Source organism: Mycotypha africana, assembly GCF_025528875.1.
Source record: "Mycotypha africana strain NRRL 2978 chromosome Unknown BDF20scaffold_10, whole genome shotgun sequence".
Classification (NCBI taxonomy): Eukaryota; Fungi; Mucoromycota; class Mucoromycetes; order Mucorales; family Mycotyphaceae; genus Mycotypha; species Mycotypha africana.
The window spans coordinates 661,199-685,402 of record NW_026515734.1 but is presented as its reverse complement, the minus strand read 5'-3'; the positions used below and the strand labels follow the sequence as shown (position 1 = coordinate 685,402).

General features: G+C 38.0%; 8 protein-coding genes across 8 annotated transcripts; 3 read left to right on the top strand and 5 right to left on the bottom strand.

The window, feature by feature from the left end:
• Nucleotides 1–476: 476 nt before the first annotated feature.
• Nucleotides 477–1,181, top strand: BDF20DRAFT_838554 (yeats family-domain-containing protein; the record flags this gene model as incomplete). The annotated part of the gene is made up of 2 exons (XM_053079175.1): nucleotides 477–693; nucleotides 763–1,181. The coding sequence occupies 2 exons, from the start codon at nucleotides 477–479 to the stop codon at nucleotides 1,179–1,181; spliced, it is 636 nt and encodes a 211-aa protein (XP_052932849.1).
• Nucleotides 1,182–1,298: 117 nt separating this feature from the next.
• Nucleotides 1,299–4,209, bottom strand: BDF20DRAFT_838553 (uncharacterized protein; the record flags this gene model as incomplete). Its single annotated transcript, XM_053079174.1, has 7 exons — nucleotides 1,299–1,489; nucleotides 1,561–3,006; nucleotides 3,087–3,282; nucleotides 3,355–3,434; nucleotides 3,500–3,569; nucleotides 3,647–3,980; nucleotides 4,058–4,209. The coding sequence occupies 7 exons, from the start codon at nucleotides 4,207–4,209 to the stop codon at nucleotides 1,299–1,301; spliced, it is 2,469 nt and encodes an 822-aa protein (XP_052932848.1).
• Nucleotides 4,210–4,680: 471 nt separating this feature from the next.
• Nucleotides 4,681–8,664, bottom strand: BDF20DRAFT_109275 (Spt20 family-domain-containing protein). Its single transcript, XM_053074698.1, has 9 exons — nucleotides 8,339–8,664; nucleotides 8,243–8,267; nucleotides 8,088–8,167; nucleotides 7,985–8,017; nucleotides 7,834–7,918; nucleotides 7,594–7,772; nucleotides 7,330–7,512; nucleotides 5,203–7,265; nucleotides 4,681–5,080 (listed from the first exon to the last, which is right to left on the bottom strand). Exons 1-9 carry the CDS (start codon nucleotides 8,522–8,524, stop codon nucleotides 4,969–4,971), a joined length of 2,946 nt encoding a protein of 981 aa, XP_052932847.1. The 5' UTR covers nucleotides 8,525–8,664; the 3' UTR covers nucleotides 4,681–4,968.
• A 1,149-nt stretch (nucleotides 8,665–9,813) lies between these two features.
• BDF20DRAFT_889689 (uncharacterized protein) lies at nucleotides 9,814–11,079 on the bottom strand. The gene is made up of 4 exons (XM_053082143.1): nucleotides 10,977–11,079; nucleotides 10,677–10,897; nucleotides 10,428–10,595; nucleotides 9,814–10,351 (listed from the first exon to the last, which is right to left on the bottom strand). Exons 1-4 carry the CDS (start codon nucleotides 11,011–11,013, stop codon nucleotides 10,115–10,117), a joined length of 663 nt encoding a protein of 220 aa, XP_052932846.1. The 5' UTR covers nucleotides 11,014–11,079; the 3' UTR covers nucleotides 9,814–10,114.
• Nucleotides 11,080–11,960: 881 nt separating this feature from the next.
• BDF20DRAFT_995867 (nucleoporin Nup186/Nup192/Nup205) lies at nucleotides 11,961–17,576 on the bottom strand. The gene is made up of 3 exons (XM_053085414.1): nucleotides 17,292–17,576; nucleotides 12,512–17,218; nucleotides 11,961–12,440 (listed from the first exon to the last, which is right to left on the bottom strand). The coding sequence occupies exons 1-3, from the start codon at nucleotides 17,482–17,484 to the stop codon at nucleotides 12,151–12,153; spliced, it is 5,190 nt and encodes a 1,729-aa protein (XP_052932845.1). The 5' UTR covers nucleotides 17,485–17,576; the 3' UTR covers nucleotides 11,961–12,150.
• A 278-nt stretch (nucleotides 17,577–17,854) lies between these two features.
• BDF20DRAFT_916015 (HRDC-like protein) lies at nucleotides 17,855–18,468 on the top strand (the record flags this gene model as incomplete). The annotated part of the gene is made up of 3 exons (XM_053084399.1): nucleotides 17,855–18,001; nucleotides 18,102–18,254; nucleotides 18,328–18,468. 3 exons carry the CDS (start codon nucleotides 17,855–17,857, stop codon nucleotides 18,466–18,468), a joined length of 441 nt encoding a protein of 146 aa, XP_052932844.1.
• Nucleotides 18,469–18,708: 240 nt separating this feature from the next.
• BDF20DRAFT_803141 (uncharacterized protein) lies at nucleotides 18,709–20,035 on the top strand (the record flags this gene model as incomplete). Its single annotated transcript, XM_053076431.1, has 5 exons — nucleotides 18,709–18,801; nucleotides 18,880–18,975; nucleotides 19,053–19,130; nucleotides 19,206–19,573; nucleotides 19,663–20,035. Coding segments are annotated over 5 exons (1,008 nt in total), but the record flags the coding sequence as incomplete, so codon positions are not given.
• Nucleotides 20,036–21,041: 1,006 nt separating this feature from the next.
• On the bottom strand, nucleotides 21,042–23,758 carry BDF20DRAFT_889679 (uncharacterized protein). The gene is made up of 3 exons (XM_053082142.1): nucleotides 23,260–23,758; nucleotides 22,468–23,183; nucleotides 21,042–22,398 (listed from the first exon to the last, which is right to left on the bottom strand). The coding sequence occupies exons 1-3, from the start codon at nucleotides 23,681–23,683 to the stop codon at nucleotides 21,256–21,258; spliced, it is 2,283 nt and encodes a 760-aa protein (XP_052932842.1). The 5' UTR covers nucleotides 23,684–23,758; the 3' UTR covers nucleotides 21,042–21,255.
• Between the last annotated feature and the right edge of the window lie 446 nt (nucleotides 23,759–24,204).

Here is a 24,204-nt window from a genome sequence, read left to right as displayed (position 1 = left end):
TCTGTCTCTGGAACTGAGTTTACGGGTGGATCAACATCGTTCAAATAAAAAGTGAAACAGGTCAGTTGCATTTTCTTTCATTCCGTTGCGACTCTCACACAATGAAAATGATAATGAGCCGACTACGGTAGTGTCTTAGGTTAAGAATATGCAATCGTACAGCCGAAACGAGCAACAATTTCTCCATAGTGAACTTAATAGCAATAGATGAAAAATGGACCACGTATAATTGATTAGGTAGTCGTACAAAGCTTCATATGGCTCCTGAGTGCAATAACCCTAAGAAGCAGCATAACACATAAAAATGTTTACCGCTGCAAAAGCTGAGCCAAATTTTTAACTGATCATACATTTGACGCACTTAACAGAGAAAGACAGCGAGCAGCAGTAAGCCAATAAAATTCCAGCTAATGAACAAGTAGATTTTTATTGTAGGGCATCAGTGTTTTCTTATACTCCGCGTCTCTTTTTAACTAATGTCGAGCGCCAGCAAGCGATTGAAGGGCGTCAGTGTTGCGAGGCCTATTTATTATGGCAGTATAGCTTACCCTCTTAACGGCAAAAAAGTTTCTGACGCAGATCATACTCACAGATGGACTGTTATGTTAAAAGGGTTGAACAACGAAGATCTCAGCTATTACATTAAAAAAGTGGTCTTCAAATTACATGAGACTTATCCCAACCCACTAAGGAGTAAGTTGAGCATTAACTGTTAGCTGCTAAACTAGCCATTTCTAACAGCATTTATGACATATTATAAAGCTGTGGAGCAACCACCCTTTGAAATTTCAGAAACTGGATGGGGTGAATTCGAGATAACGATCAAAATTTACTTTCATACAATGACAATGGAAAAGCCCGTTCAACTATACCATCACTTAAGGCTACATCCTTATGAAGACGATCTCAATGGACAGCCATGGCCTAAAGATAAACCGGTTATGAGTATGACATACGATGAACTAGTCTTCAATGAACCTACGGAAACTCTCTATCAAGCTTTCTCTGATCACAACGCGCTAGCGCTTAACTTACCCAATAAAAAGTCCATCAAAGATTCAACGACACCTCTATTTAGTGCCCAATTAGAGCAAGAAGAGATTGAGCGATTGGACAGCGCTCAAAGAGAAATTAATATACAAATTGCAGCACTCAAGCAGAAATTGGCAGCCTATGATTAACGAGGAAGCGACACTATCCATGTACAGCGAATCGCTTTCAATTTATCAATATAAAATGAATGATATCAATTTCACATAAAGTATGTATAAATACTCTCATCTCTTCTTGAATTTTATTTATTGTATCATTTCCATAAAATTACTTGGAATGGATCCAGCAATGGACCATGTTTGGCGTAGTTCGTCAAAAACTGCGCCAAACCACCATGATTGCTGGGTGATGTCAGCCTCTAACACTCCAATAAGGCTATTGGCTTTAAAAGAAACCTCATCCGTATCCTTAGCAACATAATCGTACTTTGCTCGAGCTAAAGGAATTATGAACGATTCTTAGTGGATCTATTGAAATGAAGGCAATTTGAATAAAGGGAGGACTTACCCCAAAATTGGATGGGTGTGCCATCAGAATATTGTGATGGTCTTGATAGCGTTTGCATCGGCTGGGTATAAGGTGAAGTAGTAACAGGAGGAGGGAGCACACCGCCTGGGGAAACCCCACCTAAGTTTGCATATGACAAAGCCGGTGACGGTTGTGGTGATACCATATAATTTGTATTGGGAATAGAAATAGGTGGGGGTAATGTTCCTCTAGGTTGTGTTCCGTACATCTGTTGTTGTGGAGGTATACTATGAGGCTGCATCATTGGAGAGTAACGAGGTTGGAGCATGGGCGACTGCTGAGGTTGGATCATAGGCGAGGGTTGTGAGTGATGCGACTGCATGAGAGGTAGAGCAGCCTGCATAGGTGCCATTAAAGGTGAGCGCTGAGGTTGCATTAATGGTGAATGCTGCATCAAAGGGGAGTGTCCTGACGGATGATGGTTCATTAATTTCTGTTGTCCTCCGAAGTGTTGTTGCTGTTGCTGCTGTTGTTGATGGATGAAAGAAGAGTTATTTTGACTATAGTGTCCACCATTATGTGCTAATGACATTGTTTGATTGTTATATGAATGTTGCTGTTGGTGGTGTATATTTTGAGTAGAACCTGCAGGTTGCTCCGAAGAAGCTAAATCGTTTGATGGCAATATTTGTTGTGCTGTAGGACGTGGCGATTTAGGAGCATTCACTGCACTTGAGTGATTCACAGATTCCGAACTCATCGTAGTACCTTCATTCGAGCCTCTCGTAGGTAACGACCCTGAGTCTGGTTTGTACTCGGATGGCTGTCTACGATTCTTGGCTTCTTCGCTAACTGGCGCTTCAGGAGGTTGCTGTGGAAATGATGGTTGCTTGGTGGTATTGCAGTTCTTAGTGGGCACTTCAGTTGTCTCAAACGATTTTAGCAAGTTATCTAATGATCCGGTCATTTCCAGCTTCTTCTGTCCAACAATTGCTGAAATAGATGAAATAGGCGAGGTACCCTCAATATCTTGTCTGTTTTCTCTCTGTTGCCGTGCTTTTGCCATTTCATTTGAAACTTGCTCCATTAACGATTTGTTGAGTGGTTTCCGTTTTATTTGACCTCTAGTAGCTGTGCTACCCATATTGTTGCTGACTCCTCTCGTCTGCGTGATAGAAGTGTTCATTCCCATATCATCTGTCGGTGAATTAGTCATACTATTTGCGCTTTCAATGACTGCGTTGCTTTCTGCGATTTTCTCTTTTACTGGTTCTTTTGCTCCTGTAGCTTCCAATTCAGTGCAATGTTTATGCTCTTTTGGAGATATGGTTTCTTTATCTTGCTGGTCAAGAGAAGGCCTTTTTTCAGGCTTTTCTTTTTGTCGGATAGGTTTGGCTGGCGGTAGCGGAGCAGTAGACCGCTGGTTTTGCGCATGTTGTTTCTTCTTGTATGCCCTCATCATCTCTCCTACATAGTCATTGGTACCTATGTCAGAGAATAGAGAATAAAATTTAATTGCTATTTCTTCAGCTTGCGCTTCAAAATTTCTGCTTTGTAGACTTTACTTGGCACTTTCGATCCCGTAGCATATAAAGATACACATTTTTCTATTTCATCCTCGACGTTGCATATTTCAAGCTGTTGACGAATGTTTTCACACCATTCATCTTGCACTAGAAGGCTCGCTGATGTCAAATTAGCATACTCCCATACATTAGTTCTGAGCAGTTCTACTCTGTCCTCCTCCATAGCTTCCATGACCTACATAAAAAGGAGCATGCTCAGTTTCAAATTTGAGATTTTTCGCAACTGATCATGCATGAAACCTTTTACCTCACATGCTTCCTTCCATAATGCATTCCATTCTTGTGCGATATCATCCACTTCTGTTACCATGTCCTTGTATCGGTTTTCTATACGTTTGCTTGTTAGTGCAAGAAATCGACCAGCAATATACATTTTTGAATGGTACACTTACTTAATTCTTCCATAACAGGTGTCATTTTTCCTCTCGACAACTCGTGTTCTTTCAAATACTGCGTCCGAATCTATATTATGGGGCTTGAATGTCAGTATACAATGGCGAACTTCATCAGGATTGACCACTTTTCATTTATTGTCGCACCTTAATGAGTTCAACGATTCTTTCCTGACGCTCACTGTATATATCTTCTAGTGTAGTTGACCATTTGTCCAATAACTCTTTATATTCGTTTAATTTCCGTTCGAATTCAGTGGCAACTCGTTCGTCCAACTTTGCAGATAATTTCAAGTGTGATTGAGCAGTGTGCTGTAGTTCTGCAGAAATGGTTTCAAATACAGCAGGTATACCGCAATGTTTTTTATTATCGTTATCCTTGCTGTCTTTCTTATTCGCTTCTTTGCGGTCCTGTTCCTGAATTACATTTTCTTTTGATATGGCCAGAAGTTTTTCGCCATACTCACGCTCCAATTTGGACCTAAAAATGGTAGAAGGTTAGAGGTTGGGAAACCAAGCTCTTTGTCTTTCTTTTGTTGTTTCGTTACTACACCTTACCTTTGTATATAAATTGAGTACAAAGTCTGGAGTTCGTTATGTGTGGAATTTATATAATTTAGTAAACTGTCCAGGCCCGACCGATCTTTTGACCAAAAACTGTTGATAAAAGAGATCGGTTCTCTCCTTTTCTGTTCCGCCTCAGGGGGCATTATCTGTATAGTTTGTATGGAAAATAGTAACTCAAAGAGAGAAAGAAGTTTAAAGAAGCCCAAGCTTTTTGATGCATAAAATACAGATCATGACGATAACCTTAGTGTGAAACATACGACAAAACAAACATCCAAATTAGGCAATAGAATCAAATTATAATCAGAGGGCTTGAACGATTTCATTGTTGTGTATGTATTGAGATATCTTCAAGAATGAAGCAATAAGCTATTTAGGTTAGATAGTATGCAATATTTTCGTAAAGGGGAGAGAAAAAAGAGAAAAAAAAGGAAAATGTGAATGATGAATAACTATTAACATCTTGTTCAAAAAGATATGATTAATTAGTATTGGTATTATTGGCAGTGGTTGAAGCATCATTATTGGCTTGGTTGGCTTGTTGCGCCTGTTGCTGCTGTTGTAGGTTGAACAGATTATTCCTCTGTTGAGCTGCTGCGGCTGCTGCGGCTTGCTGTTGTTGATATTGAAGGTTCATTTGAAATTGTTGTAAATTTTGTTGCGCTTGCTGGTTCAATAAAGCAGCGTTATTGTTATTTGCGTTAGTTGTGTTAGCCGTAGCAGTATTGGTATTCATATTGGGTACTGCTGCTGTCATTGATGGCGTGCCAGGTACACCTGATGTTCCAGCAATAGCATTAGCAGCTTGTAATGCAGCAGCATTGATCCTACTATTAGGATTATTCAGATTGGCTATCATAGCTGCCGCCGCCGCTCGATTTACATTTTGATGCTGAAGATTATTACCGACACCAGCACGTAAAAGCCCATTTTGTCGCATCACTTGAAGTGCAGCTAATTGTTGTTGTTGAGTTAGAGCTGCACCACGATCTTGTCCTTGTTGCTGGGCTTGTGCTGCTGCTGCTCTCATGGCATTAAAATTTCGCTGCATCATTAATTGTTGGATAAGTTGAGCTTGCTGAGCCTGCTGAGGGTTCAACTGTTGATTAAGCATAGGAGTCCCTTGTGGTTGCGGCTGCTGCTGCTGCTGTGATTGTTGAGCTAATTGGGGAGTTTGTTGCTGCTGTGGTAGAACAGGAGTTTGTTGTAATTTTGTTTGTGGAGTAGCATTACCAGGTTGATTCAATAACGCATTTGTCATTTGTGGTGTTTGACTTGCTTGAACCTGTGTTGCTTGTGCTGCTTGAGCAGCAGCACGTGCTTGCGCTTGTTGTTGGAGAGATTGTTGTGTTTGTAGTTGTGCCTGCTGCTGCTGCTGATGCTGTTGGAGAATATTTTGATGTGCCTGCTGCAGGTGTGCATATTGAATTTTTAACTGTTCGGCGGGTATAGCTCTTTGTTGAGCAAGAGCGAACAATTGGTTTCGGCGTGTAAGCAAAGTGGCCATTTGCTGTTGAAGTTCTGGACTTAATTGTGCAAACAACTGAGAAGCGGCTGATTGGCCTTGTAACTGCTGTGATGTCTGTTGTTGCACCGATTGAGCTTGTGGTTGTGCGATGGTCGAAGCCACTCTTTGCTGCACAGGCGATTGTTGATTAAACTGTTGTTGCGCTGCTGCTTGTTGCTGAGGGATCATTTGAGGCGCTTGCTGAACAGTCTGTTGCTGTTGTGATTGTTGTGCTGCTTGTTGCATTGCTTGCTGTGCCTGTACATTACGAGTAGCTATTTGTGACACGAGTTGTTGAGCCATGCCTAAGGGCAACGCACCTGCTGTCACCCATTGCTGAATCTTTTGCATAGCGCCTTGGTAAGACCCGGTGGCTAAAGCTTGAGCTAAGGCTATTTGCTGAATGTTTGCTGTATTATTAGTAACACCTCCCTGTAATAATTGCGCCTGAGTTATTGTTGGTCCTAAACCGGGAGTAGCAGGTATGTTATTATTCGCGTTCATTGCCATATTGGGTATTTGTGATGCAGGCGCTGTTGAAAGCATATTCCTTGGTTGTTGTTGAGGTTGTACCTGTTGAGGTACCTGTGATTGCGCTTGCTGTTGTAATCCAAGAGCTTGTATAGCTGCATTTTGTTGTTGTTGCTGCTGTTGTTGCTGTTGACGTAAAGCAGCCATATGCTGAGCAGATAGTTGGGCTTGCGATTGTGTAGGTGTTTGCTGTTGAGATTTTATACCATTATTCGGCAAGGCTATAGACTGAGCCGGTAAAGAAGCTGCTTGTTGAATGGGTGTTTGCGAAATAGAAGAGCTGCTAACATGAGACTGCGTAGGGGTTGATGCTCTTGATTGTTGAGCTGTATTCTGCTGCATATGGGGCTGAGTGGAGGCTTGATTTTGAGCGTGGATGTGTGCTTGGGCTTGTGCCTGTGCCTGCGCCTGTGTTTGACTTTGAACAGGTGATTGCATTGGCGCCTGTACTTGAGTTTGTATATTGAGTTGCTGCGGCGGTTGTGAAATCTGAAGTATATTTTGTTGCTGTGCAGCTTGTTGCGCTTGTGCTTGAGCTAACAGAGCTCGTTGATGTGGGGGTAACATAGCAGCTTTTGCTTGCATGGCACGATTTTGTTGAGCATGCAATTGTTGTAACTGGAAATTTGTCACTTGTTGCTGCTGTTGTTGGACTTGTTGCTGTTGTAAATTGGGTGGTATAACTGAGGATGGTGGTAGACGATTCACAGAAGGTGAAGATTGCAAAACATTCGTAACGGCTGCAGCTGAATTGTCACAAACTAGTGTATTGAATTGTCCATAGGTCGCTTTCAAATGTATAACATATGATTCCATAAGATATTCAGGTCCAATATCAAAATCGATGTTTCCACCATCGATACTGGTGTCATATACTGTTCCCCACCGAAACACACCATTATATTCACCATTCATGGTGTATATGTTAACAATGGTAAAGACCTTTTTACCATTTTCCGACCTCTCAAAACGAATCGTTCTGCAACATTTCTTCCCATCTGGCAGTATGGATGGCTCCGAGATGCCTTTTCTACCTTTCCCTTTTTTAATGTCAATAGCTGGCAATGGTTCTGATCCTTGCTTAGTTCTTTTGACTCTCCAATCATGGATAAATGAAAGCTTTCCAAAATTAGGTTCAAAAGGAAACCCTCTTTTGGCTCGCTATATTCGATAAAATCAGTTAGTAGAAGATTACGCAAGATTGATGCCGTCTTATAATACGTACACTATCCATCAGCGTCATGAGTTTATTTTTCTCAGCTTCTTTTGCAAGCTTTTGTTCACGTTCAACGGAATTATACTTTGCTCTCTTCTTCGGACGCCTTTGTTGTGTCGTGAACTCAATGGCATTACTTAACCGCGATACTTGGATTGTGGGATCCAAACAAAGAGGTTCTTCTGTTGCAATCTATTATTTTTGTTTAGACAGTGATAAGTGACCAATATTGATCATGACAGAAATGTCTTATGATTATCATGCCTGCTTTACCAAAATATGTGCTTCTAATTCCAATGCTATGTCGTCTGTCCAGGGAAAACCCCATTCTTCACTAAGCAATATGATATCTGTCCATATACTTGCTGCTGTTGGCCTCATTACAATCCTTCTTTTTGACATATTGTCAGAAGCCTTCATTCGATTATCGTGTATTTCAACAATAAGACATCCTAAGTAATTTTGTAAAATTATGAGCTCATTAAGTTCAATAGAAACGGATTATCGCATTACCATCGTAAAATCGACAAGAAGCCTCATTAAATACATCCATTAGATCGTCTGGTAGTCGTTTCTCTTTGATGCATTTCAGAAAATCCTATAAAAAATCATAACATGAGTATCATTTGGTAGATAGGTCGAGCTAACCAAATCTCAAGCTAACCTCAAATTGACTCTTGTACGAGAAGAAGCCATCCTAAGAAAATGATGAAAGCTATTAATACTGAGCTATTGAATTATGAGACGATTCTTTAATATAGATGTACCTCATGTTCAAATTTGAAATAAGTCGGGTATAAATGTAAGCAGAGTGATGGCGGATCGTTTTCATGTCTTTTTAATAAAGCTATATTGAATAAAAGTGTCAACGATTTTACATATATACATTGAATATACATTGAAAATACTGTTGGAAATTAACCTTTCTCGTCTCTTAAAGGTGGGATCTATAAGTGAAATCAATAAGATCAGTTGTTTTTACGAGAAGGGGCAATAAACATTCAGTACAGGAAATTACTTTTTGCGAAGATTGTGTTGCCAACAAAGGTTGTTGCCAGCGTTGTGTGTTTGCAATCTGTTTCTTATTTGTTGCAGCTAATGAAGGTGAGGATAGAATAGATCCTTGTTTAGAATGCAGTTCCGCAAGTTGTGTCATTGCGTTCTGATTCGCCTGTAACTTGGCAATAACTTTGGCTGAAGCCATAACTGTAGCTATGAGTGTTTAATGACTCAATATATTTTACAGATAAAATTGAAATACGAGAATAATAGGTGAAGAGGGCGTCAATTTTTATATTCGTTGACAACAAGAAAAAGTAAAAAGAGCCAAACAAAGTAAGAAGGCGATGTTCACAGATGGAGCAGTGGTTTTTGATTTTTACTCCCGCTTAAAACTGTTGCTGGCGGTTGCACTCATGCACCCACATGCGGGGCTCTAAAGAAGTGTTTAGAACAGTGGTAGATCGAAGAAGAAGGTTTAAGTAACTCGCCTTGATTACTTTAACTGCCATATCTCGCATAAATTCTACAATGATACGTATGAATATTATGAAATGATGTTTTTCTTTCTTAATTGAATTATTTGTTTCCTACTAGACTTTTGAGTATTTCAGCAGTTTAAAAATGATTTGAAGGGAAATAATTGTTATGATTTGGTCGTAGCTTTTGCTTTATAATTTAATTATGAGTGAAGGCGCAGAGTGTTGAGCTGGAGATATACCATGAATCCAGCCAAGTAAGCTGCTAGAATATTAGTATGTTTTAAAAGGATGCAAGAGTGACATTTCATTTCAAAGCTGACAGACATGGCACATAAATCGCATTCATCTATATGGATAGGAAATAACTAAACATAAGGTAGAGCTGCAACTTTTCGGGCAATTATTAACAATTGAGAAGGCGAACTTCCATAAATGAAAACAAAACAACTTGCGGCAACCGGGGAATGCGCTAAGCATTTGGCTAACTTCTTATACTATACGACGAAGAAACAAGAGTTTATGCCTTCAAAACCATAAAAGTTCAAACACTCGAGGCCTTCAACTCAGAACAAGCAGTGTATAAGAAGCCACTCACTGTCATAAACCCACGTAGCTTGCAGTTAATGATTCATTCATAAGGAAGTTATACCTCCTCATGAACTATAGCACCATCCAACCAATCCAATTAATCGATATAGCATAAGCCTAATTAGGGTTGGGAGGACACGCGAGGTTCGCCTGCTGTGGTAGGTGGATCTGGTCAATATATACGATGATATGGTTTCAAGGCTACCTCCTCTCATAGCCTCTTGGGTAAAGTCATATACTAATAATACACCATCAAACTTAATAGTGGGTATGGTTTTCTGTACACCTCCACAAGCAATATATAATGTAAAGAATTTTTCTTTTCAAGTAAATCATAGATCTTCCCAAATGGAAAAATAAGGTTTGGCTATTAGATACAAGCTTTTTGAGCGTTATATCTTATAATCCAGAGAAGAATTATTGTGGAAAGTAATCAAAGTCATAAGGTACATAAAGGTCCCAAAAAACACTGCGAAGTTTTGCAGTTGGTCGATTCCTTGTTAAGCCAGTAATTTAGAAAAATATATATATTGGTATATTAGCTAGGCTTAGAAAAATGTAAGTGAGAGTAGGGTTTTTTGCTGTTATTTGAGCGGCTCAAAGAGCATGTATCGAATGTATCTTCTTATACCAACATTGATGACAAAGCAGTTCCTTTCATAAGTTTTAAACTGTATGAGCCTTTTTAGAATAAATTTACGAAAATAGTGAATCAGAATAGATATTTAATTCTTTTGTTGTGATTTCGGCTTATCATATTTTGTTTTCCATATCCACGAATTCCCCATAATTCCCTGTCCTTGTTTGTCAGCTTTACGATAATATTTGGCTGCCAGATATAAATCTTTTTTGACGCCTTGACCATGATAATAGCAATGAGCTAAGTCGTTTTGCGCGTCAGGGTCACCTAAATCAGCTGCGATTTTAAAAAATTGAACTGCTGATTCTTTGTTTTTCTTACACTAGAAAAGATACAAAAATCGACATTAATTTGATGAGCTGAAGAGGAATTCACTATCATATAATAGTTGCACCTACTCCCCACCCGTGTCTGAAAGAAACACCTAATTCATAGATTGCCATAATGAGCTCGCCTTTAGACGCTGATGTATTAACGGCATTCGTAATATTAGCTAAGTCTTCCACAGCATGTTCAGCAGCTTTTTGTAGATACTGGAACGCGACATGCTCATTCTTTTTACAACCCTAGAATTGTGTGAAATACCCGAATTGCGTTCTATGAGTATATTTTACCATTTTCGTACAATATTTTATTCATGACTTTACCCAACCATGCCGAAGGGAGACACCGTATAAAAACATGCCAATGGGATTCCCTTTCTCGGCACCGATTCGAAATAACTGTGTTGCCTTTTCTAGCTGACCTTTTTCGTGAAAATTGATGCCCTCTTGTATCAAAGCTTCAATTTCAATTTCGGATGAGTTGATTGTTTGTTGTTGTTTTTGTTGCTCAATCACAGATATATTATTACAAGTTTTTGCTAGAGCTTTAGAGGATAATAATGGCTATTTCTGTAAGTGAAAAAAGGGAACAAGGAGTATAATGCGTGGCCTGATCGGCTGTACCTGAATTTGTTAACGTCGGATCATGTTGTCTCGACATATAATAAAGGTGCTCTGTATCTGAGTGAACAGTTTGCAATTCCTGATGTTGTTGTTGTTGTTGTTGTTGTTGTTGTTGTTGTCGTTGTGGTTTATAGCTGCTTCCATTATTTACTGAAATAATGCTGTAAGAATGGCCGTCGTGTACAGTTGTATTGACAGGCTGGACAGCCATTGTTGATTTATCAGGTTCTATGGAAGAAAGCAGCAATTACATCAGTATTCAAAGCGTGGACCAGGCCTTTAAACATGACCATACCAATGAAAGCTTCACGGCTGTATCCGACTGTTATTGCTGGATCTATGACAGAATCACGATTGATGTAGTGATCCTAAGTTAAATGCGATGTCGAACATGAGCAGAAGTTTTGAAATTCCTTCCTTTATTTCTCTTTAAATTTCTTTGTGCTATTTTACATGATGTTGACTGAATAACTCAAGGTGGTTAGCGAGCAGTATGTACATGCGTTTTTTGCTAAATAACTTACGGTTGTGATTTTTGAAACTGTAAGGATAATTTTTTGAACATCTAATCTCAATGGCGTGAATAAAAGAATAATGATAGAAGTACTTAGAAGAGAAGCTGTATGTTTTTTAAAGTAATGAAAAGGAAGAGTTACATATCAATTTAAATTTAAAAGGGGAGGAACTATGGCCTACCGAAATAGGTAATTATTTATTAGCATCTGTCCTGATCTACAGTTCTAGAGCTTGTGAAATACGTCTATTTTAGGTTTCCTATAGCGCACAATAGGTGATACGAAATATTAAAACACTTTTTAGCTTTTCAGCTTCAAGGACTTAGCTTTCCTTCGACGAGCGCATACTCCCGCTTTACTTATAAAAGTTAATGTTCAATGTGGATAATACATGCTACACAAGAGACTATAGAACACAATAAAACTAATGGAAATTACTCAGTAGTCTTATATTGGCTTTATTGCACCTCCCAGATATAAAACCAATACATACAATAAAGAGGGGAAAAAATAAAGTAAAATTGGATGGTTGGAATGAACATACAATATATGAAGAAACATAAATAGGTTACTTGATGAAAATAATTTATTGTTTGCGCTGAATTTTTATTAATATGAATACACATTTTTATGTATTATATTGGATCAGAGGATAATAGTTAGAAGTTCTTGAAAATTGGTCGATGACTTTTAGCGCGAAGCTGTAATAGCTCGACAAATCGACGTGTGGGCATCATCAATCGCTGGTATCGATCTGCTAATTCAGCAGAAGCTCCAGTATCCATTTGATTGGCAGTCGGAGGATCTTGTTGTGCTCTCATGAATTGACATTGTCGTAAAACGTCAAAAATTCTATTACTGTACAAGAGTTCAAATCCTTCAGGATTCATAGCAAATCGTAGTAGAATGGACATTTTAGCTTCGAATGTGTACAATGGGAGTAAAGGTGCTATTTAAATACCGAATAGGCAATGTCAGTTTCAAAATTTCTACACTTCCAGTATTTGTAAAAGCAATTACCATCCACTTGTTCCAACAATTTGGACAAAGCAGCATCATCACTTCGAATAGTTTCTATTACGTATTGCAAAAAGTTGTTCTCGACCAAAAACGATTGGACTGCGTTACTGCCAGCCTGTAATGCCATGGTATTTAAAGCATCCAAAGCAATAAACGCAGTAGTTTTCCATATATCCAATCCACTAATCGCATCACTAAATAGGGTATTTAATATTTTTGAATTGTCTGATGTGATTTGTTGTAGAATATGCTGTTCTAGCTCCTTAGTAGCGTCATCACGTTTGTGCTTTCTGATATATAGTAAAAAGCTTGTCATCGCAGAATACATATCGCCTCTAACATCTATAGTTGTATTTTTTTTGTCTTGTCGTGTATATTCTACAATCCCGTTAAAGATCGTTCGTAGCTTTTCGACGGGCTGTTTAGAAGTGGCATGCTGTTGTGGTTGAACTGACTTGCTCAATTGGTGAACCAATGACAGAACCACATCACTCATACTTTTGAGCATAACATTATCATAATCTCCTCCCGTCCGTCTATGAGCTAATTTGGATAGCAACATAGTCAGCAATTCGTAAATTATAAAACTCTGTCTTTCAGGAGGTATCAAGTGAAGGCACTCGGATAATATAACCTGTACAACTTCTTTCCATGCTTCAAGACAATGGAGTTTGCCGTAAGCAATCTCTCTAGTATGGTTCTGAACTATGGCCCATGATAAAATGGACTCCATTTCCACTCCTGACCGTAAGAAGTCTGCGCTTTGGGTATCTCCAAGTTGCTGGGTCTGTGCTTCTCTCAATGCTTTATAGATTTGACGTATATCAAAAATGCGGCAACCACGCTCATTAGTGATTTCAAACAAACTTGGATCAAATTTTCTGAAAATGTCCAGCTCTTCGGTCTTGACCTGCGAAAGTAAGCTGTCTCTCCAAGAAAACTCGAGTGAACTGATAAACTCCAACATTTTGATGAGTGGCTGCTGATATTGTTTGACCCCCTGATTGCTAAATGTTGAATCCATATCATTTAAGTTTTGGTCTGTTTTGCTTTGCTGTTGATCAATTATTAAATCTAATAATTTCATTGCTTCACTCTTCTGCTTTGTTGGAATGGTTGTGTGTAACTCCAAGGCAATTGATTTCAGTAACCATGCTCTCTGATGCAGTTTAGATTTTAGTTTGAAGAAGTTGGTCTTGTAACTTTTACCGTCAGCACAGATCATGTATCCTTCAAAATAAGGTGATTCTTCTGCTATATTGTCTTCAAGACGTGCTGACATGGCATCGAACTGTTTATTGAAGAAGTCATACTGGTTGCGCAAATATCGTAGTGTTGATAATGACAGAGATTCTTTAGAGCATAATCTATAAATAAGTTCATAACATTTCTCTGCCAATATAGGATGTGTATCAATAATTAATTGGTGAACATCATTCGCGGTATCCTCGACGATCATATTTTCTTCAGAAAACCGTTCTACACCTTGTTGGAGTATATTTAAAATTGAGTGAAGACACAGTAAAGTTGCCTTATTATCCTTGGTTTCCTGCAATCTGTTGAGTGGATTTTTAGAGGATAGTTGATAGCCCAGGAAAAACTCTGTCAAATTTGATGATTCGCCGTCTTGAATATTGTCCAAAAACAAATTTAAGAGGGCAAGGCGCACGGATGTACTAATTCGTGGGTTGAAATCCAATGGATAGTTGTATGTATTGCTTAGAGTTTCTATCGCTGCCCAGAATGGAATGTTGTTGATGTCAAATTCATAATCGTCATAAGTGGTAATTTCAGGCATATTAATGCCCAACCTTTCACTAGCTGCAAAGACGATGGCTTCAGCTGAACTACTATGGCTCAGTAAAGCAGTAACCTGAGAGCCCAGTCCGGACAAAGGTGAGGAAGTAACAGCATTATTGAGAATTGGTGCAACATCAGAATCGATTGAAAGCTTGTGTAGTATTTCGACACTCAAGAAACAAACTTCATCTTGATCTTCGTAGTTGGTTAACAAGGCCAACTGCGTTAAAATGGAACTATGATATAACATCAGTTGTCCAAGTGGAACAAGAGACGGTAAAGTAGCAAATGTATACTCTCCCAAAGAAAGCGTAGAATTAGGCTTCTGTTTCGTAAACTGATTAATAAAAGGTATCAAAAGCTTGTTGAAAGTATCCTGTAGTTCAAGGACGCGATGTAGAATACGCAAGGAACGAAGTAGACACTGCTTGTAATACCTAACACTTTCGACTTCCTTTGGCTTTTTCTGAGCACAGTCCATGATAATTTTGAAAATTTCTTCAATGACCTTTCCACCTGCCAAAATACGTATAAGTACTTGAAATCCTGGATGTGTGACGAAGCTGAGTAATTTTGTTTCAACGTCTGGATTTGGTATAACTTGTTTGAATTCCTGATCTAGAAATGCTCTGAATTGTGGGTCATTGAGAAGTTCGAGGTTATAAGAAATGAGGCTGTTTTCCAGAACCATTAAGCAAGCTTCTGTTAATTCCCACTTTGTTAGAGCAAACGCATATTTTTGCTCATCCAAAGAGATGAATATATGATCAAGAATGAGGGATATGAATGGGTTACTGCCAATTGACTGGCTCTCTTTGCCAAAGTCAGGAGGTATATAAGGCTTTGGGTCGTTGAAACCAGAAAGTAAAGCCTCCCGTTTACTTTGAATATGAATGGCTGACCCTATTAATCGAACAACAGAAAGGGTTTCTGTGTAGTCCTGACTTTTCCTTTCAGCTTGTAGTTCTTGCAAAAGCCCCACTGATTGATAAGCTGGCTGCGATATATCTTGTACAGTTCTGCGTTTAGACACAAACATTTCACTATTTTCGAGCACTTTCCACATTTGATACGAAATGTCTCTACCAATACCTTCTATACCACCGCCCCATGGAGAGCAGAAGGCAGCCAGCACATCAAAGACAGCAGCGCGTAATGGAGTAGATGTTCGACAGTTGATGAAGTTGATAAGTGTATTTTGTATACGCATGCTTTCATCATACCAGAAGGTATAACGTGCTTCTTTTGAGTACTGTACACATTGCTTCAAGACATTGAGAAATTTGAGAAGCATCTCTTCCTCCATCTTGGGTAGCTCTGGTTTGTCGTTCTCAGATAATTTTTCGAGTTCACTTACATAAAAGTTGAGTGCTGTGTCCAGTTTTCTCCATGAAAATAGACTATCAGCATTTTGCACGTTGCTCGCTCCATTTGATTGAGCTTCAGTTTTCAAGAAATGAAACATGTATTTAGCGCAAATATCACCAGTGGCAATTGAACCGAAGAAATCGTAAACCGCGGAAACGGTACCAAAAACTTTGACATCTAAGAGCCAGCGAGTAAAATAAAACAATCCATTGTGATCATCGTTCCAAAAGATAAGTCCATCATTTACTCGGTTGCGGAAAACACTGGCCAAAAATACCAAAAAGTGCTGAAGGTCATGGCATTCAGTGGAATTACCATTACTTAGTAATGCGTTGCTGGTTTCTAACGGTGCTTGAACTGGTATCCTCGTATCTTCTTCTTTATATTTGAGTTTTTTGAGTGTATCGAAGAGCAAAGTGATGGTTAATACACTGATCTTTTCCAATTCAAAAATGACAAACGGTTGAAAATCAACACTAATATCAGCATTAAAATTATGATAGTCGGCTTTATCTGTTGCTGGTTTCGCGGATGATACTGTATTAGTGTCACTATTATCAAATTTGACCGTTGGTCGCTCTGGATCGATTACTGCGTTAGGCTGTTGAAAGTACAGCAAATATTCGTTCATGAAACCAAATACATCGAGTTCAATCACAGAGTCTAATAATTCCTGTATAACTTTTTCTGAAATAGTCTTTGAATCCTCATTACCGATCACCTTAGTTGTGTGTTGAGGATCAAGAAGGTATAGAACCCATTGAAGAACAATGACAGCTTTTATAACAGGAACCTTTGATCCATGTGTCATCAGGCGTCGATGAAATAAATCAATAAATTGCAAATCGAGTGAGTTGATATCTAAATCATCGTTCTGATTATCACTGGAAAGAGCTGCAACCAAGGCGATTATCATGTAAGATGTTGCTGGATCACTTAATTCGGCACTTTCTAATAGCTTTAGCATGCCTAATTTGTCACTACTGTCGAGATTATACAGTGATGCGATATGATATAAAATTTGAACCAAATAGATACGCTCATCACTCAAGCGTTCTACTCGTACATCTGAGATTCGGTCGCCTAATTTTCCCCTATCTGCTGTTGGTGCTTGTTCAGTAATTGAGCCTGTTTCAATCAGCGTACCAATATCAATACTGACTTTGGTAAACGTATATATGATTTTTGAAACGAAGGTTCCTGTTATTTCCCTTCCATCGTACTGAATATTGACTTGTTCTGTTATCAGTTCTGTAACAAATTGACTACAAGTTGATCTGATTTCTTCACTAATCGATGCATCTTTTGCTGATTTCAGAATTACGTCGAGACAAGCTAAAATATATCCACGTTCTGCATGATATAAAAGAACGGCTGTATCGACATCATTGCTGTCGATACGAGAATATTCTGAAGTACCACGCATTAATAACGCCGCCGCAATATGTTCGTTGACATTGAGCTGATCTGATAAAAATAACGCTTTGTCGACAAAGTCTTTGTTAACTTTATGCAAAGAACGGTTGATGTATGCTTTATCTGTTTGACAAATAAAAAATTCACAGAGTTAAATGTCAATCACAAATTGGAAAATAAGAGTTTCAAAGTTTACTAGAGTTTAATGTGGCTCTATGCGACGAGTTTCTAGGCTCATTGTCGAGTAGTTGTAAAAATTTATCCTTGTTCAAATGTAAGAGCTGCTTGAGTGAGTTTGCAGATTCTTTAGAAACCCGAGCTTGGCAAATGGCGTCGTGAAGACTTCTGTTTTCTTCTGTCCAAATGGGAATACTTTGCATAGGTGACATTTATAACCTCCTCCGCAGATAGAATATATTGCAATTTGACAAGGATTCTACACGCGCTGAGAAGCGAAAAAAAAAAAAACCAAAAACGAAAGGCGACATATTTGAAGGGCAAAGCTTTTTGGCACATTGTTACAAGTGACTGTGTCGGAGCAGGTTCCCTTTTTGCATCAGTATGTCTGTTTTAAAAACTGTCAAGTACTCTCTCCATATAGATCTTTTTCAAATCTAATTGTTGGCCATAGTGTTTTAGTAAGTGCTTGTCCGATAAACTGTAAGCAATGTAATTTATATACGATGAGTAAGCATTTTCTTATACTTTGTTCTCTGGTTCGATTGTAACTTTAGATTTGTTGATCGCCTTTTTTTTGCCATGCAGATCAAAAACGCTCGTTCAGCTTTGTTATCTAATTATGAAGTATTTCGACTTTTGGAAGAATCCCAAGCTACTCAAAAACGCTTGCAAAAAGCAGATCCAACCATAACATATCCTGAACATCTTAGAACAGTACAATTTGAGGTACTTTCTTCTTCCTTTCTATCAGGCATAAATATTTATTGCACAGTACTTCGCTTTGGAAAGGATAGCTCGTAATAACTTTCAGCTTTATCAACGATAGTTAACGGAATATTTAAAGGAAACACCATGCAGTACACAAACTACTGAACAAATTGCCAATTTTTTGAATCAAATGTCACCGTACAATTTGACTAAAGCCGAAAGATTAATGCTTTTAAATTTACGGCCGAAAGATCTCGTGGGTGTTTATCTAGTAAAGCTTAATCTTATAAAAACCTACTATGCTGGCCATGTACCGTTCCTTTTATTAACATTTGCTACTTTAGGTTATCGAAGAATGTGAAGAGAGATTTAATGAGGAAGAACTAGAAGCGATGCTTAACATAATTGTGACAACGTTGCCTCGAGACGACGATGATGAAATGGAGGAAGATGGCGGTGAAGAGGAGGTGGAAGAGGAAGAATAAAATCCACATGTGTATCACTTATGACATTTTATCATTGCAATTTTTCTTGCTTTGTTTACAATATGTGCAACGTATCACATTACAAATTTTCTGCCCTTATAATCGATAGACTTTCACCTTTTTTTTCCTTCTCGTATTTCATCAATCGTGTATCTTGTCCTTCTTTTATATATATATACATATTCAAGCTTTTCAACTTTACTCGCAACATCAAGTGAAGAATAAAGAAAGCTCATACCAATGGAGAGATCTGCTTCTCGAAAAGGGCCCCAAAGGCAAGAGACATTGGGTCCTTCTGCTCCTATTTGGGATTGGGAAGTCGAAAGGGCTACTGTAACAAATGAATTTACTTTCAATTTTTAAAGTGCTTAATTTGATCGTAACTCTTGCTTGAGGTTTCTTTTCTCATAGCTGAGAACTGAGTGTCGTGAATACCGTGAAAAAGCCGAGCAGCTTGAAGAAGACTTGAAAAAAGAACGGCAGATCTATGAGAAAAACACAACCAGCGTAAAGCACTGCTCTCCTCATCATACATATGACTAGTTTTCTATAAAGAAAACTGATAAATGGCTATTCTTTCATAGTTACTTCATGAAGTGAAACTAAAAGAATCTGTCATGGAAAAGAAGCTCAAGGACTTGGAAGAGCAATTTACGGCTCAGGTGAAAAGCGATATGACTTGCTTATCTACTGTGAATCTATTGAGTTTTGACAATTCTTTGTCTTCCTTACTTTAGTTGTTGGAATTACAAAAACGGCTGGATGAAGAAAGACTCTCACGACAGGAGATCCTACAAAACATTCATGCACAGCATGAGACCGCTTTGCAATCTGAAGAAAAGAAATATCAAAGGAGATTGGCTAGTCTTCGGGAGAGGCTTGATGCCAAGGACAGAGAGTATGCTGAAATTCTAAGAAGCCAAGAAGCAAACATGTCTGTGCCACAAACAATAGAAGCATCTGATGAACAAATCGGAGCGGACGAGGACATAAAGAGAAATGAATCATTATTGAACGAACAAGATAAAAGCGCGTTGAAAGAAGGCAACCTGCAAGTAAGTGTGAAATACATATCAGGGATCCATTCAATCAATACCAAGCAATTGTATTTATATAATTGCCTTTCTTCATCTAGGATATGGTAAATTCGCTTCAAATAAACTGTAAAGAATTGGAACAGAATTTAGACACAAGTACATTGTTTACTGAACTGGAAGATCATCGAAAGAAGCAGAAAGAATATAGCAATCGCATCAACGAGTTAGAGAAAGAGTTGAAAGTAGCCCAAGATGACTCACAAAAGTATAAGAAGCGTCTGGATCAAGCACTTAAAACTCATAATGAGGAAATAAGTGAACTCACAGAAAAGTTCATGTCAGAAACGCATCGAACTGAAATGACTTTCCAAGCGCGGATGCAAAATTTTCAAACTGAACAAGCTGACATTATACGCGACTTAAAAGACCAATACGATACACAACAAGAAGTGATGCAAATTGAGCACGCAGCTATTTTAGATGAAGTACGCCGTAATTTGGATTTTGAAAAGGCTGAAGCGATAAGAGAACTGAATAAGGAATGGAGAGAGCATATGGATGATATCAAAGCAACCATGTCAAAGGATTCAGCAGAGACACAAACATATTGGGAAGCAAAAATAGAAGAAACAAAAGCAAAATCAGAGCAACACATAAAGCGCTTGCAGGGAGAAATAGAAGTTGTGAAGGATCGTCTTGGCCAAGAAATTCACCGACGTAAGCAGTACCAAAAAGATTTGACAAATGCCACTCAAAAAATGGATACAGTAGCCAAAATTGAAGCTTCCATGAAAGAGAACTGTAAAATCTTACAAAAAGAGAACCGTAGGCTCGAAGAACAATTTTTTTTGGTAAGTCTTTACATAGACTTTCCAATTTGTATATTTGTCAATAACCATTATTACCAAATCATAGATGGGTCTTGAGCGCAGAGAGACTTACAATCTTGCATTAAATTTGCTAAGCATATGTTCATCTACTACACATCCAAATGACATGCCCTCTGAACGGAATTTGAACGATATGCTAAAAGAAGCAGCAAGACAACTTTCAATTCAACGCTTTTCGGACAATCTACAGCTTCCCTTGGAATTATCGATGGCTCCTGGGTATTAAGTATCTGTCAACTTCTAGATCAGAAATATTTTAAGCTGAAAATACATGCATTGTTAACAACCCAGATACCTTTAAAATAAATGATCATAAATATTTAATTTATTTTTTTTATTTTTTTGGCGAAGGTATTTGAATTGATTAGGATAACACGATTAAGACTTCCATTTAAGAGTTTATAGTCTCAATACCTTGGCCATATTGACAGGAATAGAGTGTCCACTTTCTTTCTCGTTATCGATCATTTCTATGAAATAGTCTAAATCCTTTGGCTAAAAAGGTTACTGATGTCATTTGGGCCACTTTATAAAATACGGTTACTATTTTAAACCTATTTTGATATGGTACATGGGAATATATAGATATCTCATAATTATTGAAGAAGCTAGTATAGATTTAATTACCGTAAGTCAACAAGGAAAAGGTCGTTTCTTGAGTTGGTAACAACTCAAAATAATGGATAGCTTTATTACATTTTTGGCTATATGGGTAAATAGATTATGTACAAAAAGAAATTAATAATACAGAAAAAAACAATTAAGTAAGGGGACATGGGCGCATGCGTGATATATTATACGTAATATTCTTTGGATGGCAATGTGAAAATTGATAAACAGTTGTGGTTCGAGAAAAATTATTAATGGATTGCTACTTCAAGAGCAGTAGTGGTATTAATGGCAGCAAGATTGTCTGATTGTTTGTTATCAAGTTTGTCCAGCCAAGCTTGTGGTATATACGGTGCAATTGCATCATCTGAATTATAAAGGTGATTCAAGGTGGGTATGGAGAAAGGTAACATATACTGAGCATCTTTGAATTCTTCATTTACATCTTCTTCATCATTATCCTCATCTTCCATATCATTAATAGTACACATACTGTTTCTCGTAGAAGTAGTGGAAGCAACAATGCTTACATTGTCTACGCTGGTAAAACTTTTCTGTGTTACCGCTATTGAAGCAGCTTCCATCGATTTCTTTTGCTTGAATTTGACAGTATCTTCAACGCATTGTATGGTGTATTTCACAATTTCTTCTGGTAATTTGGGTTCGTTAACTTCATAACGATAATTGAGAACAACACGTTTGATTTGAGAGAGATTAAGGGTGTCCATGTCTTTTGTAGCTTTAATAAATTCAGCAAGGTCTCTCAGTTGGGTTAAGCATTGTAATAATTGCAGTAAGTGAATAGTTGGACTCAGAAGGTGATTTAAAAGGTGCTGATAATGGTGATTGGAGATCCATTCTTCTATATGTGACAGATTCAATCTGATCTGAATGGCTCTAGACCGGCAAAGTAACTTCTTATTGTTTAGAACCTGGTTAAATAATGTACAAGAAATGTAATAAAAGCATTGCGTAATAATCTGATTAACAATCTGCTGATGTACATCAAACGATTGTAATATAGATAGCAGTGAAGATAGCAATTGAGTGATCATTTGTGGATTATTGCTGCTGCTATTATTACGGCTGTTTTCATTGTTGCTGATACTACTAGTGGACTTACGGAAGAATCGATACCGGCTATCAGTGAATTCGACATGGTCCATTCCCGTAATCTGCTCGCACTCCAGTAGTGCTGGTACTATTAACCTCGACAGACTATTTTCTGTCATATCGTATATGATAATAGTATAGATTTCATGAATGAGTTCTGATAGATTCAGCTGTTGACTGGCGGTAGCAACTACGAGGCCGATGTCTTTTTTGAGATAAAACAAAAGTCGTGTTGAATTAGTCAGCCAGTAAGCTAATGTATGAACATTCCTATGGGTCGCCTAAAATAAGAAAGTTAACAATTCATTGTTCTTTTGTGTAATCAATGCAGATCTGAACCTTTGAGCTACCTTTATAATGGTACCTATTCTATCAATAAAACCATCGAATATTTTGTCCAACAATTCATTTGTTGAGAAATAATGAGCGAACCTTGAGGCCAAGAATACAATATTAGCAGGTATAGTGATGTCTTTACTATTAATATTACTACTACTGCAGATGCGATGGGAAGTAATGGTATCTAAAATGAAGTCTAGGTCATCTGAATTGAAGACAAACATTTGATCTGGTAAGCATTTATCCCACTGAAATGTAAATACATTCATATCATCGTCATTAATACAGTTGATGTCGTCGTGTTGTTGTAAGGAATATGCATGTTTGTTGTGATGATAGCCGGATATTACATCGTTATCATATTGACTGGTATGAAAAGAAACATCATCTTCCACTGCTGCAATATGTATGTTGGCTTTTGTCGTTATAGTAGTGGCCGAAGTGGATATACTGCTGCTGCTATTGCTGCTATTGCTGCTACTACTGCTAATATTACTAGACTGACTTGTTGTGCTTATACTTCTACTTATCTTAAAGTCATCATCCCAAACGTCACGTGTTATTATCAAATCTATGAAGTCTTCACGATTGGATGAATGGTTTACAAAATCAATTACAGTGCGACCATTTGCGGATTTGGTTTCTGAGGAAGCACCATGATCCAATAGCAATTTAGCAATATCTTCATGATGGTTATTGATAGCCCACATTAAGGCCGTCCATCCCACTATGCAAATTTAACAGAAAAGATTGTTAGTATCCAAGAAAGTCTTTCATAGACAAGCACAACCGTAAATACTTACACTTGTCTTGAATATTGATATCTGCGCCGGCTTCAATTAATAATTTGACAATTTTACATTTTCCAAAGCAAGCGGCATAAATTAGAGGAGAAGTACCGTCTTTATCCTTGACATTGAGTAACTCCTTATCTTTGGAGCTGATTGTCGGCACGATTTCCTCGAGCTTGTGAATGTCGTTATTCGATACTGCAGTGTTTAAGAGTTGCAATAGACGGTCTTCTTCTTGTTCTTCCTGTGGTTTTATCTGTGTCTCTTGCTGCTGTAGTTGCTGTTGCTGCTTTATGATAGCGCGGCGGTGGTGAACGATGGAAGGCGTCTCTTTACAGACCTCCTCTATCTGTCTATTGCTCTCAACCAGCATTTCATCTAAAGACATGCTTTCGTACTTTTTTCTCAACTCCTCAGCGTCCATGTTATTATCCATTATTGATTGGTTTATAGATAGAACTAAGTAAATAAATAAAACGGAAATGTTATTTATTTAGTTGAAGAAGAAAAAGGGAAGAAAAAGACAAAGCTTGCTTTATTTATTTATTTTTAATTTTAAGGTTTCTTTGTTGGATACTTTCTACTTTTCTGTACCTGTTTTTTTGATGGAAAAAAGCGCGAAAAAAAGTCCGCCACCGAAAGCAAGCCTTTGCAGTTCATACCGATATTCTTCAACGTGGTTTTTCCTTTCTTCTGAAACAGCCGCTCCCTTTTTTGTCCCCTTTTTTTCTCCTGCCAAAAAGCCCAGTTAGTAAAACAGGAATGGTACTCGAATTCTGCTCACCACCTGTACCAGGACAATCACATCCTTATTATGGCAATGCTCACAACAACTTTATCAAATTGCCCTCTGCTACGAATATGCTATTCAGTAACAGTAACGGGGGCAAGAATAATATGATTCAGAAAACTGTCTCCACAAACCACAACTCAACTCTACATTCCATCACTTCGTCG

What these genes read in the sequence shown, in the direction of transcription:
- BDF20DRAFT_109275 (XM_053074698.1), bottom strand. Translation starts at nt 8,524, where the DNA reads ATGGCTTCAGCCAAAGTTATTGCCAAGTTACAGGCGAATCAGAACGCA. An exon ending in ACCTTTAAGAGACGAGAAAG is followed by an intron (nt 8,168 to 8,242) that starts GTTAATTTCCAA and finishes TATTCAATATAG; the next exon opens with CTTTATTAAAAAGACATGAA. An exon ending in CGTACAAGAGTCAATTTGAG is followed by an intron (nt 7,919 to 7,984) that starts GTTAGCTTGAGA and finishes GATTTTTTATAG; the next exon opens with GATTTTCTGAAATGCATCAA.
- BDF20DRAFT_995867 (XM_053085414.1), bottom strand. Translation starts at nt 17,484, where the DNA reads ATGTCACCTATGCAAAGTATTCCCATTTGGACAGAAGAAAACAGAAGT. An exon ending in TAGAGCCACATTAAACTCTA is followed by an intron (nt 17,219 to 17,291) that starts GTAAACTTTGAA and finishes TTTGTCAAACAG; the next exon opens with ATAAAGCATACATCAACCGT. An exon ending in ATTGTTGGAACAAGTGGATG is followed by an intron (nt 12,441 to 12,511) that starts GTAATTGCTTTT and finishes GTATTTAAATAG; the next exon opens with CACCTTTACTCCCATTGTAC.
- BDF20DRAFT_889689 (XM_053082143.1), bottom strand. Translation starts at nt 11,013, where the DNA reads ATGTCGAGACAACATGATCCGACGTTAACAAATTCAG. An exon ending in TCCGACGTTAACAAATTCAG is followed by an intron (nt 10,898 to 10,976) that starts GTACAGCCGATC and finishes TATCCTCTAAAG; the next exon opens with CTCTAGCAAAAACTTGTAAT. An exon ending in CTTTCAGACACGGGTGGGGA is followed by an intron (nt 10,352 to 10,427) that starts GTAGGTGCAACT and finishes TATCTTTTCTAG; the next exon opens with TGTAAGAAAAACAAAGAATC.
- BDF20DRAFT_889679 (XM_053082142.1), bottom strand. Translation starts at nt 23,683, where the DNA reads ATGGATAATAACATGGACGCTGAGGAGTTGAGAAAAAAGTACGAAAGC. An exon ending in TATCAATATTCAAGACAAGT is followed by an intron (nt 23,184 to 23,259) that starts GTAAGTATTTAC and finishes AAATTTGCATAG; the next exon opens with TGGGATGGACGGCCTTAATG. An exon ending in GAATAGGTACCATTATAAAG is followed by an intron (nt 22,399 to 22,467) that starts GTAGCTCAAAGG and finishes TTCTTATTTTAG; the next exon opens with GCGACCCATAGGAATGTTCA.